The sequence below is a fragment of the Manduca sexta genome, chromosome 7 (genome assembly GCF_014839805.1).
Source record: "Manduca sexta isolate Smith_Timp_Sample1 chromosome 7, JHU_Msex_v1.0, whole genome shotgun sequence".
NCBI classification, from domain to species: domain Eukaryota; kingdom Metazoa; phylum Arthropoda; class Insecta; order Lepidoptera; family Sphingidae; genus Manduca; species Manduca sexta.
The window spans coordinates 6,172,835-6,191,412 of NC_051121.1; the positions used below are offsets into that span (position 1 = coordinate 6,172,835).

At 38.9% G+C, this 18,578-nt stretch overlaps 2 protein-coding genes across 2 annotated transcripts; both read left to right on the forward strand.

Annotated features, from left to right (window-relative positions):
* Positions 1-3,638: 3,638 nt before the first annotated feature.
* LOC115441396 lies at positions 3,639-15,659 on the forward strand. The gene has a single exon (XM_030166176.2). The coding sequence runs from the start codon at positions 4,994-4,996 to the stop codon at positions 5,981-5,983; it is 990 nt and encodes a 329-aa protein (XP_030022036.2). The 5' UTR covers positions 3,639-4,993; the 3' UTR covers positions 5,984-15,659.
* On the forward strand, positions 11,276-12,301 carry LOC119188594. The gene has a single exon (XM_037436314.1). It carries the CDS (start codon positions 11,276-11,278, stop codon positions 12,299-12,301), a length of 1,026 nt encoding a protein of 341 aa, XP_037292211.1.
* Positions 15,660-18,578: the final 2,919 nt, after the last annotated feature.

Here is an 18,578-nt window from a genome sequence, read left to right on the forward strand (position 1 = left end):
TGAGGACAAATTCTAATATCTAAAACGATATTATAAACTCTTTCAATCAGCGTTAGATATTTTGTTTAGTTAGCTTAACATGGCCAACGACAAGAGTCTACATGATGAAAAACACATGGCAGATACAAAACTAACTCCTATAGAGTTTGGTACTCTGGCCAAATTATTACCAGCATACGATGGTAACAAAAGAACATTAGCATTTTACATCGAAGGTGTAGAGAATGCACTAGATCTTATCGCAAACAGAAACGATTACATAATCGCATGTTTGATTAGAAATAAGCTTTTAGGTAAAGCTGTTGAAGCTCTGTCAGACAGCCCAGGCTCTAAAACTTGGGAAGATATCAAAAGGATCCTTTCGATGAAACTTGGCGAATTTCGCACAGAAATTCAATTAGTCCAAGAACTCATGAACATCACTAGGGACAATAGTTCGTTAGATATATTCGGTGACAAAATCAAAATACTAATGAGCACACTAATATCATGCGAACCCAGTAGACAAGTGTATTATGAACAAATGGCATTAGAGACATTCTTGGATAAACTCAATCCAATCACAGCAATTTTAATAAAACAAAAACATGCTGAGAATTGGGAACAGCCAAGCCAACAGTTGCAAAACAAGAAGAACTTAAGGTCAGAACTAGACGCAACCAGCAAAGTAGATCGGGCATAAACAAACAATAAAATAATAACAATAATAATAAGCCGCAGAAATTCACGCCATTCAATAAAAAAGACGCGTATCAAAAGAAACCGCAGTCAGACGATACAGACACCCATAAAAAGAATATTTACTTCCAATCAGATAGTCAGGTAGATAACGATGATAAGTACGTTTCCGAGGGTGAAAACGATGAAAACCCATCCGAGGAAGCTGAAGACGAAAATTTTCTCGTGGACTTGTTAGACGAAATAGAAATATAGTATATATGAATAATCTTAAAAACTATAACCGCCTTCCGTACATTTATATTAGTGAACTAGGTGGCAGACTTCTGATAGATACAGGAGCATCTCAATCACTAATTTCCCCAAAAATTATAGACCGCAAGAAACAAATACAATGCAGAATTAAAAACGTATTACACTATATTAAAACAGCACATGGAACATCTAAACACAAACAAGTAGCATTCATTAAATTACCAGAAAGACTGTTTAATCAGGACATCACACATAAATTTCTAATCTTTAACTTCGACCCAGATTTCGTCGGATTGTTAGGACTAGATCTATTGGTTCCACTAAATTCCAGAATAGACATTAGGAAAATGATCTTAAGAACGGATCACGCAAACATACCTATAAGAGACGACATAAAAACGTATAGTAATATTTCAGCCAAAACTGAACAAGTGGTAAACCTACTCTGTAATTACAATGAAGGAGATTACTATCTAGCTGAGAAAAACATGAAAAACGGTTTGATATTTCCAGCATCCGTAGTTTCAGTGAAAAACGGTAGTATTTTAACAACAGTTATTAATCCAACGGAAAAAGAAATACAGTTTAAAAACAGCTGTCATCTAAATTTACAACATTTAGATTTCTCAAAAAATAAAGAAGTAAAAGTGAGTAAAATCCATAAGCAGACCATCGCGGATAACAAAACAGACCAAATTTTAAAGAATAACTTAAACAGATTAAGAACTGATCATAAGAACCCCGAGGAAAACCGCGAAATTAGAAAATTATGTTACAATTATAGAGCAGCTATACTCTAAGTGTGTTCCGCGGAACCCTAGGGTTCCGTGATACCTCTGTCGGGGTTCCGCAAGAATTTAGAAAAAAAAAATCAAAACACCTCTCTCTGGTCGCTCCGCGGCCGCGCGGAGACAAAACGCTATGAACGTTATTTATTTGTATTTGTAGAAACATGTGTTACAATAGCTGGTACAATATCTCATAAGTTTGGTATCAACAATTTTATACTTGTACAACCCGTTTGCTCTAAGTTTGCCGGTCTGTGGAATGCGCGTACCCTCCCCCACGTGACAACAAAACTTATAATGTGTCATAGTTTTACCCAAATATGTACGTACACAATTTTTATTGTTACAATTAAATAAAAAATATGACGCCGAAGCTGATATGAGACTCCAACTTTCTTCCATCAAACCTGATATCAACCAATTGATGAAAAATAAAAAACAGTTTCATACCTCCCACTAGTTAGATTTTTTCTTTTTTAATGTTTTCTATTATTGTCCTCGCCAAGTGGTGAAGTAAATAATAATTAGTAACTGTTACATTGTACTTTTATTATGCTGATTAATAAAAAATACACTTATAAAAACAATTGTTTTATTGTAGGGTTCCATCAAGTATTTTGCTTCCCAAAAGGGGTCCGTCATTTAAAAAGTTTGAGAACCACTGTTATAGAGACATTTTTCACTGTGAGGATATACCCCTAACTTTTATACACGAAATCAAACATAAACTTAGATTCTCAGATGATAAAGCATTTTTTGTTCGTAATTACAGACAGGCACCTAAACAAAAAGAGAAAATCAAAAGACAAATTAATAAACTACTAGAACAAAACATTATTCGAGAAAGCAACTCCCCGTGATCATGTCCAGTACACTTAGTATAAAAAAAAAAATGATAGCACCGAAGAACAAAAGTATAGGTTAGTAATAGATTATAGGAAACTAAACGACAAAACAATAGAAGACAAATATCCATTACCAAACATAGACGACATCCTAGATAAACTTGGACGTGCACAGTATTTCAAAAGTCTTGATCATGCATCAGGCTTCCATCAAGTAGAAATGCACCCAAAAGACGTGGAAAAAACAGCTTTCACCATCGAACGAGGACACTATGAATTTCTCAGAATGCCCTTCGGCTTAAAAAAACGCACCCAGCACATTTCGAAGATTAATAGACTCAGTATTACGTGGAATAGATAACGTATTAACATATTTAGACGACATTATCATATACTCAAAATCGCTACAAGAACATCTCGATAAATGGAAACAAGTATTCGAAAGATTCCGCACGCATAATTTAAAAATACAAGTATTCATTAGAATTCTTGCAAACAAGTAAAATTTTTAGGTCACACCCGCCGCCTGCCGCCCTGTGGAATGGGGGCGTTTGGAGAATTCCACCACGGTATCCCCTGCCCGTCGTAAGAGGCGACTAATAGGGGCCACGAAGGGGGTCGTCGGCGGACAGCAGGGGGCTGTCCGCCCTAGTGCATTTCTGTGCATCTTTGCACATTTGTCGGTTGACCCCAGGGATGGACGGCAGTGTGTAGTTGGCCTCACGCTGCCGTAGACGCCGAGGGCGTCCTTCGGTGCGCGGGGGCTTGTGACCCCCCCCCCCCCACCCCATAGGAGACGGGCCGCAAGGCGGCACTGCGCAGGGGCGGCTGCGTTCGCAGACTAGACACTTCAACGTCAGAGGAAGCCCGCAGCCGTCCCTAGTGCGCCGAAGAGGGCCACCGCGGAGTTTTAGCTGGTAGACCGTGCATAGGTTAAGTTGTATATAGGGTTAGGGACTCGGCCCGGCGGTCGCCCGAAGGTTACCATCAAAACCGGGCGGCTCAACGCCGGGCCGTAAGGCACGGTTACCCCAGCATAATCACTCAGTCGCCCCCCACGAAGGCTGGGCGGTAGTAATAAGGTACTTTCTCAGCGAATAAAAAAAAAAAAAAATAGTCTCACCCTTACCGGTAAAGGTCTTCTACCAAACGAAGATAAAATAGCAGCAGTCAAGAAATTCCCAGTACCTAAGACGCAGAAAGAATCAAATCATTTCTAGGCCTAGTAGATTATTATAGGAAATTCATACAAAATTTCGCAAAACTAACAAAACCTTAAACAACATGTCTTCAAAGGAAGTAAGATTAAACTAACACCAGAATATACTCAAGCATTTGAGAGATGTAAGGAAATTTTAATTATTGCACCAATTTTGCAATACCCAGACTTCAGTAAACCATTTATTTTAACGACAGTTCTTCGGACGTAGCTTTAGGCGCAGTATTATCACAAGGTGACATTGGCACTGACAAACCAGTAGCGTACGCTTCACGTACACTATCGGACACAGAGCAAAGATACTCTACGATAGAAAAGGAATTATTAGGTATAGTTTGGGCAATAAAATATTTTAGACCTTATCTTTATAAAAAAAAAATTACAATATACACAGACCATCGCCCATTGACGTGGATCATGTCCATCAAGGATCCCAATTCATAACTCACCCGTTGGCGTCTCAGATTAGCAGAGTATAATTACGAGGTACAGTATAAGAAAGTAAAATCTAATACAAACGCAGATGCACTTTCTAGAGTTCAGTTACTAAACCATAACGAACTAATACCTCAACCAAGTACTTCACGGGACACCACAAACTTAGCAGACCTAGATTTGAGAAACATATCACTATCTAACATACCCTTATATAACACAACTAGTTTAAGAGAAATTTATTTAGAAATATGCAGTAACTTTTATACCTTCAAGTTAAAACACAATAGCTCTATTAACACAAAGAATATAATCAAACAAATAGAATATATGATAGATACTATAGAAAGTAGACTACAATACTTAGGATTAAAAATAGTAGGTTTTAAGTCAGCGTATAGACAAAAACGCGGGCTAATTGACGGTTTAGGCTCAATAATAAAAGCTATAACAGGTAACTTAGATCAGAACGATGCCATTAAAATAGATAGCGAAATTAAACAACTGCAAACAACCGCTAATAACAATGCAAAGAAAAACACTGAGTATTAAGAAGGAATTTATGCAGAACTATGATAACAATTTGAAGAAAATAAGAAATAATCAAAAGGAAATCTGTAGAGCAATAGACAGATATTCACAAAGAACAACAGATTTGGAAACGAACTTTTGAAACTATCAGTATATTTAACGAACTAGAAAGGTCGTTTCAGCAGCTTTACGATAGGCTAGAGACACTAGAAACCGCATTAACTTTCTCACACCTGGTAAAAATGCACCCTAGTATAATAGATCCAGCGTATTTAATAGAAGAACTAAATTACATACAAAATTCAGTCGATGTAAGTCTAGCAGTGGACCCCGACATAAAGTACATACACCTATGGGAGAGAATCATCACGGTCAAAACTTACAGCACTAACAACAGCCTAAATTTAATACTGGAAATACCACTAGTTGCAACACAAACTTATAATCTCCTACACCTGTATTCCATCCCTAATGACAATAACGTAATCTTAATACCCAAAAACCCAACCTTAATCTTGGGAAATGACAACTTCGCTTATCCAAACGAGCCCTGCAACAGCATAACATTGGACATCATATGCAAATACCTACAATGGCAAGATCTACGGCAATCGAATGATTGCATAGCACAACTATTACAACATCAAGAACCACACAATTGTACACACGCAATGGCAGCATTTGAGGACAACATAATACAACAAATCAAGGATAATTATTGGATAATCATCCTAAAACAAGAGGAAGTAATAAAAACCACCTGCGGAAACGATATCCAATACCAAAGGAACAAAGGAGTTTTCCTGTTAACTATAGACAGCAATTGTAAAGTACAGATAAGGAATAGAATACTAATGACGCACCAAAAATTTGTCAAAATAAAAGAAACAATACCTCTACCTCATACTCAACAAATTACAAGGACGATTCCTGTAAAAATAGACACAAAAAACTTGGATTTAGACAACCTAAAAGAAGCCCTGAAACAAATCAATAGTGTTAAAATCGATAGCAATAACACACCAAATATTCCGACCATCCCCAGTTGGCTGTCTATTGTTCAATACATCATAACCCTAGCGGGATCCGGGGCAGCTTTCTACATCCTGTATTGGAAACCTAAATCGGCGCAAACCTCGGCCCAGCAACTAGCAGTCGAAGATCCTCTTCAACAACCCTTGCGGCCCTCGGGACGCCTCATTCTTAAGGGGGGAGGAGTTATGTCACAGTAACACTAGTTTTCCCACGTAACCTAAGAGACATTACGATAACCTTTTAAGGTTATCTTCCGTAATTAAGGCAAGAATATTGCCATCATTATGTATATTATATTATCGCATTGTAAACTAGATTCTAAGAAACCCTTTGTCATGTAATAACTATATAAAGGAAATAAATATTAGATTGGCAGTCTGTATCAGTTCGTCAAGCTGAGCACTTGTCTTTTTAAAAACCCTCCTGCCGTCGCCCACCTCCTAACTCGGGTGATGTGCGAAAATCGGCCGTGCAAATAAACAAAATTTAAATAAAACGAAAAACGTATTCACTCGGCAGGCCTCCGTACCTAAAAACGCACTGTTAGCACCATTCAAGGTGGCATACAGGGTGGCAAAATACAAAGAAACTCATACTATTGCAGAACAGCTTATTCTACCGGCTGCTCTCGACATGGTAAATATTATGGTGGGAGAATCAGCTGAAATATTAATTTCCAAGATACCCTTATCTAGCAATACTATCAGTCGAAGAATCCATGACATTGCTAAGGATCTCAAATCTCAATTACCAATTAATAGAAAAAATTATAAGCAAGGACATAAGACTTGTTTACTGACTATAAGAGAAAAAAAATTAAAAATATAAAGAGGCATAACATTATTGAAACAATTTGTGAAGATTAAAATGTAGAAAAACTATGAATTTAAAAGTTAATAATACATTTCTGATCTTATTACAAAATCAAATTAAGAATGCGCCCAAAAAACCTAAAGGAAGAAGGTATTCTTTAGATCAAAACATTATGGCATTAGTGCTGTATAAAAAATCACCTGCCTGCTACAGACTGCTTCGACGAATGTTCGAATGTTTAAATAAATTATTGAATGCAGTGCCTCTAAAAACAGGGATCAATAATCATATATTTGATTCGTTAAGAGAAATGTCTCATAGACAAACCGATCAAGACAACATTTGTATTTTATCTTTTAATGAAATGACAGTAAGGAAACGTTTATATTATGTGAAACTCGGCCAAATCCAGGATTTCGAAGATAACGGCAAACATGGCAGAAATAATAAAATAGCCTCTAAAGCTCTGGTATTTATGTTAGCTGGACTTAGAAAGACATTGAAACAGCTCATTGCCTATTATTTATCACTTACATGGAAGCATTAATAAAAAAGATTAGTACTTTCACTTATGCAATACTTAAACTAGTTCCCGTGCTTAATGTTGACGTTCTTCTTACGGCATACCATGGATTAGTTTCCTCGAATCTTAGATATGGTGTAATAGTTTGGGGTAACTCAACAGATAAAGAACTAACATTTAAGGTACAGAAGTAATGCATAAGTACAATGTTTAAATCAAAAGCTACTGATAGTTGTAAACCATACTTAATAAGAAACATGTGATGTTCTGTATTATGTTCCGACTTTACTTTCCTCAATAAATGCCAACAACATATCACCAATAATTTGTTGCGTATCAAAACGTGTGCGTGTAATAGAAAATTCGCGGAAGACGATAAAAAGGGCCTTACAAAGAAAAATTAAACTTTTGCATAATAAATAATTTTGTATATCTATATATCGATACCTTAATCCGCAAACCAGCTAACTCCACTTTTTATGTAAAATACAGTTTTGATGCAGTCTTCGCCTTATATGGCAAACGGATGTTTTAAAAAAAACAACAACTCCATTTAATTCCTACTTTTTGAATAAATCGCTATTTGATAACCAGCCAACTACACGCGTAAGGGCATTTCCACCAACAGCAAAAAAACATGTAACTGTTGGCTAGCAGCTAAAATTTTCAGTTTTGACTTTACTATACAATTTTATAATATCAAGAAAGTCATTCTGTACACTAACAATTAATATCAGTGGTCAAACTTTTATATATATTATAAAAATTATAAATGTTTATCATAACAAGCATAATATGTAGTTTAACAAACCATGTTTTCTTACATTCAATTGAATTTTACTAAACACCAACAAACAAATCCGCTTCAAATTATTATTTATGCAATAAATGCACTTTACACATGTCCCCGATTATAATATATCCTCAACATATACGTCGTGGACATATTACGTTCTTTTTATTGTAATATAAACGTGTGATAAAAAACGGTCCTTACCAAATCACTCACAAAACATAAATTCTGACGTTATAAACGCATCCTCCCCACTATTTCAATTAGTGCTGCGATGCCAGCACGTCAGTACGCCGATGAGCGTTGTGAGTGATAGTCGTGGCGTAAGTAGTTTGACCGTGAGAAGCGTTCTTTCACCAATTTCAAAAAATTGACATTACCTATCTACTATAAAATATTCTAGTAAGTAAACATTTTATTCGGTTCATTATTGAATGTCACTCAGTATAATGATGTTAAAATTCTATTGCTAGTGGCTGGATACTGTATGACTTTAAATTTGGTGTAAAATAATAGAAATGTCCAAAATGTCATTACCAACACCGTCCTTACCGTGGCACATTAGAAGCCACGGTATAATATTAAAAAAAGGGTCATCTAACTATTCGAAATGAACCATGCTGCCCAGTAGCCCTAAATACACAAGTTACCACAATAAGAATAGGATTAAGGGAAGAGGGGGTATTTGATTCTCCGAACATTTCACTTATCGTACGAAACGGAACAATTCGTCACTTATCGTTAGTTCTCTGTAAGGCATCGGTTAAGTGCCACTATTCAGTATATCATCAATTTGGTCCTTAAAACTACTATACAGTTTAAGTCTTTATGAATATAAATTAATTATTACGTTGATATTTCAGTGATTAATACAAAATGTCAAAGGGGAATACCTCAGAAAATAAGAAAAAAAATAAAATAAAAAGAAACGATATGAATATATAAAACTTAATGTTTCAGAGAATATGCAGAATTACTGGAAAAAGAAAGGGAGCGTTAGAAAAGGAGAAAGACAAACAAAAAAGCTTAAAAGCGTAGCGGAGATGACTGAAAGAGAAAAGAGAACAATGAGAAAGCAATGGAAACTTAATAAAAAAAAAACTAGGGATATAATAAAGCTAAGGTCTGTACCACACCAAGTTAACGTTGAAGAAACCAACATAGTTAATGACATAATCAATAATAAGGAAAAAGAACCTCTAGAACAAAACGATAAATAATGAAAAGAGTCAAGAATCTGAGTGCAAAAGTTTAGTATATCAGTTAAAAAGAAAAGTAAAACTTTATGAACGAAAAATTTAAATTCTTCAGAGGAAAAACAATTTATATAGAGTCAGAATGCATAGGTTAATAAGCCAAAATAAACCCATACGAAAACCAAAGACGAACAAAAGAGTATATTTAACTTCGACGATTTCCATAACCTATTAAAGCAGAACATACAAAATGTAAAAATTGAAGTCGTTAAAGATATTTTTATTACTGCAAAATTAAAAAGTATACCTCTTATTTTGCCAAGTTTCAAAGGTACTCTTAATGTGCATCAAGTTCTTTGGGATATATTCAGTGATCCGGATCTCACATTTAGAAAATTCAGTTGTTTTAGCTGCGGATAGCTGCGGAAACACTGACGACAAACTAACCACACCGTGGACTTTTACAGCCACGGAAAAGCTGAAATTTTAGAATTTTATTTTTATACTCCCTGACGAGGACCACCTATCCAGAGCAGACATGCCGAGCTTCCGCACGCCGGTAAAGAAGACCTTGTCCCCACCCAAACGGGAAGCTGAAGAAGTATCCCCCGTAGAGGCGGGCCCTTCTCGGAGTCAATCAGTAGCCCAGGCGAGGCGCAGCATCGAGTCGCGGCTCGAGACCGCGCCCGAAACCAGGGCTGCTCAAACCGCAGCGCCGAAGAGGCCTGCCGCGGCACCGGTATCTAAGGTACCTCTGACTGCAACAACAACAGCGGACCGCAGGGTCATGTCCAAAAGCCAACCAACACCTGAAACCGTAAGCTCCGGTGGGCAGGGCTCCCCCCGAAAGGGAAGCACTGCCTATCTGAGCAGAACGGCCGAGGCCAAGGCGTGCCTCCTGAAAGCGAGGTTGCAAATTAACAACAGCAGAAACCTGAAAACCGAAATTAAGGTAGAGGTTATCGATGCCGCGGAACGGCTCTTCAGGCTGGTGAAAGACGCCGAGGAGGGGAAGCCGTACAAGGGGCGAACAGAAGGAGAAAAGAGAGGAAAGGAACAGGAAGGGACGAAGGTAGAAAAGGAAGAAAAAAGAGATAGAGGACCAGCAAGAGACGCCCGGGAAAAGTAGCTCCTGGAAAAATTGGAAGAACATGGAAGGATGCTGCAAGAGAGTAAAGAAAAGATGGAAAGGATGAGTGAAGAGGTCAGGAAGCACCGTGAAGAAATGGATAAGGCAAAAAAGTACGCGAGTATAGCAGCCAGTCCACCAAAAGGCAAGGAGGGTGAGGTGACTGCGGCGCTACACTCCATCGTGGTGACGTCTCAAAATGAAGAGGAGACAGGAGATGAGGTCGTCAACCACATAAGGTAGGCGGTGAAGGCAAAAGAGGAAGGATTAAGAACTGATAACATAAGGAAAGCGAAGGAGAGAAAAGTTGTTATGTGATTTAAGGACAAGAATGAAATGGAAAAGTGAAGGAAAGGCTGACAAGGGAGGGCAAGCATCTTAAAGTGCAAGATATTAAAAATAAGGATCCTCTAATCTTAATTAAAGAGTTGTTAAACTGCCACACGGACAAGGATATCCTGGGCGCCATACGGGCCCAAAACAAACAAGTTTTGGGCCATATGACGAAGGAAACGGATCGGATGGAGATTCGTTACCGCAGACGGGCCAGAAATCCCCTGATGGCGCACGTGGTTCTGCAGGTGTCACCCTACATCTGGAAGCGGCTCACGGAGGCAGGCGCACTGCATATAGACATCCAGCGAGTCAAGGTAGAGGACCAGTCCCCCCTGGTCCAGTGCTCAAAATGCTTGGGATATGGCCACGGGAGGCGATTCTGCCGGGGCTCGCTGGATGTGTGCAGTCACTGCGGAGGACCTCACCTGAGGGCGGAGTACCCGGAGTGGATGGCGGCTGCAGCACCGACATGTTACAACTGCCAGAAGGCGAAGTTCGCCGACACCGGGCACAACGCCTTCAGCTCGGACTGCCCGGTGCGTCAGAAGTGGGACGCGCTGGCCAGATCCGCCATAGCCTACTGCTAAGGTGGTCCCCACCGTCCCGGGCTCGGCGGCGACGGACGCGATCTCTGGCTCGCGGCCATACCTGGTAGCGCAGGCCAATCTCCAGAGAAGTGCGCTTGCGACGCACGAATTGATGTCAGTAGCAGCGGAGAGGAGATTGGCCTTTGCATTGATCCAGGAGCCGTACGTCAGAAGTATCGGCCGAATGAAGGACTACGGGACCGCCAGGATCTTCCAGTGCGCGAAGCGGGTGGACGGACGGGTCAAGGCGGCCATAGCTGTCTTCGACGATGATATGGACGCCTTGATCTGCCCAGAATACACCACGACCAATATAGTTGTGGTGAAAATCCGCACCAGCGCCTGGGAGATGGTGGTGGTCTCGTACTACTTCGAACCGAACGTACCGGTAGACCGATACCTCGACCAGCTGAGGGGCGTCTGTCGTACGCTGGGTCTGAGACGCCTGTTAGCGGGAGGGGACGCCAACGCAAAGAGTCTATGGTGGAGCCAGGAGATCGACCGGAGAGGAGAGGAGGTGTCCGGCTGGCTGGATGAGGCGGGCCTCCACGTGCTGAACGAAGGCAGCACGCCGACGTTCTTCACGGTGAGAGGAAATAGAGCCTATTCCAGCCAGGTAGACGTCACCGCCTGCTCGGTCGATCTTCGGGATAGAATCTGTGACTGGAAGGTCGAGGAGGACCTGACGAGCTCCGACCATAACACCATCACTTTCAACATCATCCTACAGAAAGGCCAAGGGATCGCAATAAACAGCACAACCAGGAAGTATAACACAAAAAAGGCAAACTGGGCGACTTTTGGCGATAAATTCAAAAACTACCTCACTGAGTATAAAATTAACAAAAGAGAAATAGACAAAATTAATAGCATTCAAAATTTAGAAAATCATATAATAAAATACACAGAAACAGTAACTAAAACCAGTGATGAAAGTATACCGAAAAAGAAATTAAATACAAAATATGCGATCCTTTGGTGGTCAAAGGAGTTCGACAGGTCCAAACGCGAGATGATGCGGCGTAAACGCCGCATCCGTTGGGCGGCACCTGTGATGAAGACGTGCGTCATACGGGCATATAAAGAGGCTAAGGAGGCCTATGAAACCCTGCAAAGAAAGTCCAATAGCAGAGTTTGAAGGACTTCTGTGGAAAGCAGACAAAAGGACTGTGGGATGGGATATATCGAGTAATGGGCAGGTTGACAGTATACAAACTTACACTTAAGGATATGATACTACGCTGTTATGAAGCTAACGAACCAAACTATAGGTTTTAATTTAAATTTGTATAAAAAGTTTGAATACTTAGTTAAAATGTTTATTTCAAAGGCGTCTTGAACATTGATGCAGTTTATAAGTCCGTCAGTGTAGTATTGTTAAATTAAAACATAAACCAAAAAAAAAAGAAATACAAAAATAAAAAAATATAAATAAAGCAAAAAATATCCCTTGTCGTGGATAGGGGGAACGAGGGAGGGACGTAGAGTCCCTCAAAAAAAAAAAGTACTCGACCCACCGCCACCCTCAAAATCGGAGGCCGGTATACCGCCGACGGGGAAGAAACAGATGAGGCGTCGGCACATTTATCCCGACGATGGCCCGGACATCGACCCCCGACACATCTCCCTCAGATCCTCTTCCCATAAGGGTATATACGGGGAGGGCCCCGACTCACCTGACGATTATTCTTTAACCGCCGACGAACACCGCTAGAACACCTCGGGCACCTGAACGCAAAAAAGGCTCCCAGGCCGACGGCCTAACGGCGGATATCTTTCTACACTTCGCGGAGGCCTATCCAACCCTGCTGACAAACATCTTCAAGCTCTAAAGTAGATGTCGATGATTCCAGTGTGTTTATGGCAAGTTTAGTTCCAATAAGACTACAACGGAATGATAGAACAGTGTTATGGGAAAACAATCGACCTTCATCCACATTTTACTGTCGTTAAAACTCAAACTTCTATAGCAGCTATAAAGGCCGGTATATCAGGAGAAATCGAAGCACTCCAGCCAACTTACATCCAAAAAAAAATAGTCTATGAACTGATGACAATGATTGACGGCAAAATAACTTCATATTTGTCTGATACTTCAACAGCAGTTTGTGATATTTGCAAAGGCAAACCGACGCAAATGAACAATTTAGAATCGCACAATCTGCGAGATAATGATGAAGAAATGCGCCAGTATGGATTATCATCTTTGCACGCCTGGTTAAGATGCATGGAGTGCCTACTTCACATAGCTCTTCGTTTGAAAGTTAAGAAGTGGAGCTGCAGGGGGTGACGATATAGATAAGAACAGAAAGTCTTGCAAATGCAATACAACAAGCATTTAAAGAAGAATGCGGTTTATTAATTGATATAGTAAAACAAGGAACAGGCAGTACTAATGACGGTAATACTGCCCGAAGATTTTTAAAAAATAAAGCCACAACAGCGCGTATTACTGCCATTAATGAGCCACTCATAGATCATTTTTATGGGATTCTGCAAGCCACTGCATCTGGAAAGCGTGTTGATCTTACTAAATTCTCTTTATTCTGCAATGAAACCGCAGAACTATTTGTTAAATTATATCCTTGGTATTATATGCCGTCCAGTGTACACAAATTATTAATACATGGGGCTGATATAATTAAACATTTTGGGGCCATACCCATTGGGATGCTGTCAGTAGAAGCCGCAGAAGCACGTAACAAAGAATTTCGAAATTATAGAGAAAACCATTCCCGAAAAATAAATAGGGTAGCGAAAAATGAGGATATCTTACATAATCTTCTTTTGTCGTCTGATCCAAAGATCACTAGCCTTAGACCCCACATGACGAAACAAAATGTATAGATACTCTCTCCAAAAGCCAAAGAGCTTCTGCATTTGCCAACAGAACCGGAAGAACTAGAATTTATTAATGTAGAGAGTAATTTACAAAATACTAATGATAGTAGATATAGATAAGCCTTTTTTTAATTAAATTATTTGTTGGAATTTTCTCCCAAATATTATTGTTATCTTTAATAATGATCAATTTATAACATAATTTTATTTAATAAGTGTTAAATTAGCTCAAGATAATTATAAAAAACGTTTTGAAAAATATAAAATATTATCATTTTTTTCCACCTATATGGAAAAGCTGGAAAAGTGGCAGGTCGATGCAGACGTTTGAAGTGCTTCAGTATAGTAGAACAGACCAAACTTAATTAAAATAAGGTTTCAAAGCAAGGCCTCACAGGATTCCGTAGAAAATTAAGTTTTTATAGTGCATTCCATACATCAAAAAGAAATATTTTTTTTATCCAAAACTTTAAGGTTTAAGAAAAAAATACTAATAATGATAATTGTAAAGGTTAATAATATCTAACGATCAGCACAAAAGGAAATTTAAAAAAATGAAGTTAATCCTAAGTCACTAAAATTGCCTTTTCAACTACCACTGTGCGCCGTCACGGTGTCCCTGGATCTTCATCAAGGCGGCGTTTGACAATGCCATGACGCTGTTGCATCAGCTAAGTGGCTGCCCAAAAAACATCTACGGGCTCATTCTAAGCTACATAACAAACCGTAAAGTTCCTCTGAGCCACGCAGGAGTGCGTGTCTCCAAGGGCATGTCCAAAGGGTCCACTTGTGGGCCAATTCTTTGGAACCTTATCCTCGACGAGCTCCTGGATAAACCACTTATTCAATCCCGGATGTCACCTGCAGGAGTACACGGACGGCGTACTGCTCGTAGTCTTGGCAAAAGATGCGGGCAAACTCGAACGCTGCGCCAACCTGGCCCTAGGCATCATCGCCGAATGGGGTAGGAGCGTCAAGTTCAAGCGTTTGGTGCACGTAAAGCTCGGATAGGGTCTTGTTTTAGTCTCTCCGGATCAACGAGGCCCTACTGTAATACCTTTTTAACTCAGGTACTATAAAATGCTAAAATGATTCCGTATAAATCTATTATACACTTGCTGAAGTATACCTATACATGCTGCAACAATACTTTGAGCGTGACTTATTTAGAAACTAAATGTTTTGGTTACAAAGACAGAGTTTTGCAATGTAACAATTTTGATGACAATGACACTATAATATTTGAAAGGTGGATCATAAAAACAGTTCCAGTGATAATTAAAAATTCTTCAAAGCAGCGTCGTAAAACGATCAAAGAAATAGTGCCAACTACAAAGAAAGCACTTTCCTTAATTGCAAACATGATTCTTCAAAGGAAAACCATAAATCTTAAACAAAATTTGTCATTCAATGAAGGATTACTCCATATAGATTTTCCTGTAGGGATACACTGTATGTTGCATGGAATTTATATTTTGCTGAACGTACATTTTGTAGCTGCGCGGGAGTGTGCCCGACAGCCGTAGTCAGTCGTTTCCCGTCACCCGCCACGCTAAGCCATACTAGACCGTTGGGTACCGTACACATTCTAAGTACTAAGTGGTAACTAAAGTAACAAATGTAAAAGTGGTGAACAATATAGACTTTATTATTTCTCTGGTGAATTTTATTTATGCAACCTTCTAATAGTCAAGTGAAGGGGTTATAGAGGCAACACACTAATACAGCATTAGTGGTCCAATACCAGATAACCCATAAACTCCACTTTTACAAAAATATGATTGCAAGTATGGGCAGGACGTCCAATCGGCGCGTTAATAGTACCTTAAAGCCTACTAATAATTATACAAACACTACGTCTTTCTGTACCGAACTCTACTGATTTACAAATTTTGCACATTTTGAGCGATGGTCCTTTAACTCAATACCGTAATAAGTCCGTAATATGTATTTTTACTCGTTACCTTATTAAGTAAAGAATTTTCTGTTACAACTATTGGTATTTTACTGAACCAGGTCATGGCAAAGGTGCACCTGATGGTGTCGGAGAGTACATCAAGCACATTTGTGACAGTCATGTTGCGAAGGGAAATGATATGTCGAATTTAGATTTGATGGCATGTTTAAGCATAAATTGTAAATGTATAGAAATTCATAAGATCGACGAGTTGAAGTTTGCTGCAATTGATCAGGTTTTGAATGATAGTGCTACACGGCAAGGAACGGCTTACAAAGGAACGCGTAATGGGAAACGACTTCATATTTTGAACATTTGGAAACATAGTTTCCTAACAAATGAAACAATGTTAAGTAACATTAATGGCCATGATATCATCTGTATTATCCGGATTCCCAAGTACGCGATAATACAAACTTATCTCTTGGGATGATGCCTACAAACATAGAAAAACTCATTGGTAGTAAAAACTACCAAACATAGAAGTTTCAAATGAAACTACTTCTAATTGAGACGGGCAATTGGAAATGTACGGAGGATAATACTTGTGCCACTGCAGAGACACATATGCCGTTAAAAAAACCTAACCTGAACTTCATACTAGCCGGTCCAGCTTATTGCTTTCATTTTCATATCAAAAGAAAAAACAAATTAAAAGTGGGCCCCTTTCTTGCTCAGAGAAAGAAACGCTTATTATTGTTTGTAACAACACAGCACATGCCAAGTATACCCAGCCATGCAGCCCCATGGATTTAGCCAAGCGAAATCCAAAGCCATGCCACGAAGGTTGAATGCCGCAACTTTCACTTGAGCCAGCCAGAAGTATCAACATTGCCAATGGTCCGCCGGTGCTTCTTCGTGAAATGACATCCAACTGTTAAATACGGGTATAAAAACCCTAGGCATTAATTTCAATGGACATTCAATTGTGTGCACTAGTATGAGGCGAAACGCTGTCCATCTAATAAAATATAATAATCAAGTAATTTGTATTTATATTCCACTCTTCAGTTTTATGTTTTAAATATGTGGTAGTCATGGAGCAAAGACTGTTATCCATGTAAGAAGGACAAAGTATTATGTACTTTGTAGATATTATGGGTACATCTGAGGCCATTGTGTACAGTGTTATTAAAGAATATAAAAAAACAATCGTGTTTTATCTCCTTTAATTCCACCGGCAATAAAACCAAGTATCAATGATAGTTTAAACGACATACACTTAGAAGAAAAATACACATGTTTTATTTTGAACATGAAATTCCCAGCATACAAAAAGTTATAGAGGCAGTTAATAAGAATGACAGTTTACCAAATTTAACAAATGACGTGATGCATAAGGTGAAGAAATTAGGCTATATGTATTCTTAACCCGGCGTCATTGTTGCCGGGTATCTAATACCCGACGCATTTTAAAACTGTCATAATTTTAAAACAAAATGCGCGTGTCTTTTGTCCTTTACAGTAGCTGCGGTCGTTGACCTCTATTTGCGTATTCTCTTCTCTATTTAGTGTTGCTCCGGCTACCTCATAGTTTAAACGTGTGTAAAGAGCGCGCGGGTAAGTTATACCCGGCCACAATGGCCACGTAACATTTATAAAGACAGCGTGTTTGTTGTTTTTTATTGTTTATTGATAAATTGCATATCGTTTTTCACAATTTTATGAACCATGTCTTACGAAAGCGAACAACGTCGACTCTTAGCCTTATTTGAACAAGCTGACGCCAGTGAAAATGAACAGTGCAGTTCAGACGACCAGGGTGAAATCGACCATATTTCAGAGCGAAGTCAAGGCAGTAATACGGAACAGGAATGCAGCGATGATGAGCAAGAAGTAATTGTTTCAACAAGTAACCAGCAATTTTATATTGGTAAAGACAATTCCACCAAATGGTCTTCGCAACCACCTCGGACCAACGTTCGCACAAGGTCAGAAAACATAATTTTACAAAAACCTGGGGTAAAGCCTATTGCGCAAAATGATAAGACTGAAATAGAGTGTTGGAAACGCTTTATAAATAATAATATGCTGGAACAAATACTTTGTCATACTAATGCTAAGATAAAACAGAGACAGTTGTCTAACAATAAACAATCGCTTCAGTATTTATTGAAAGAAACAACTATAGATGAACTATCAGCTTTGTTTGGCTTGTTGTACTTGGCTGGACTAAATCGTTCTAATCGCCAAAATTTGAGCGACTTGTGGAGAACCGATGGTACTGGTGTGGAAATTTTTAGTACTACTATGTCTTTGCAGCGTTTTTACTTTTTACAAAGCTGTTTGCGTTTTGATGATGCAACAACACGCCAAGAGCGAAAGCAACTGGACAATCTGGCTCCAATTAGATATTTTTTTGAAGAGTTTGTCTCAAACTGTAAAAATACTTATACTCCCAATGAGTATCTTACAATCGATGAAAAACTGGAAGCATTTCGCGGCAGGTGCTCATTTCGTCAATATATCCCGAATAAACCTGCGAAATATGGCATCAAAATTTATGCTTTGGTTGATGCAAAAAACTTTTATACAGTAAACCTTGAAATTTATCCCGGTAAGCAGCCTGAGGGGCCGTTTTTGCAAAGTAATAAAGCTTTCGATGTTGTAGACAGAT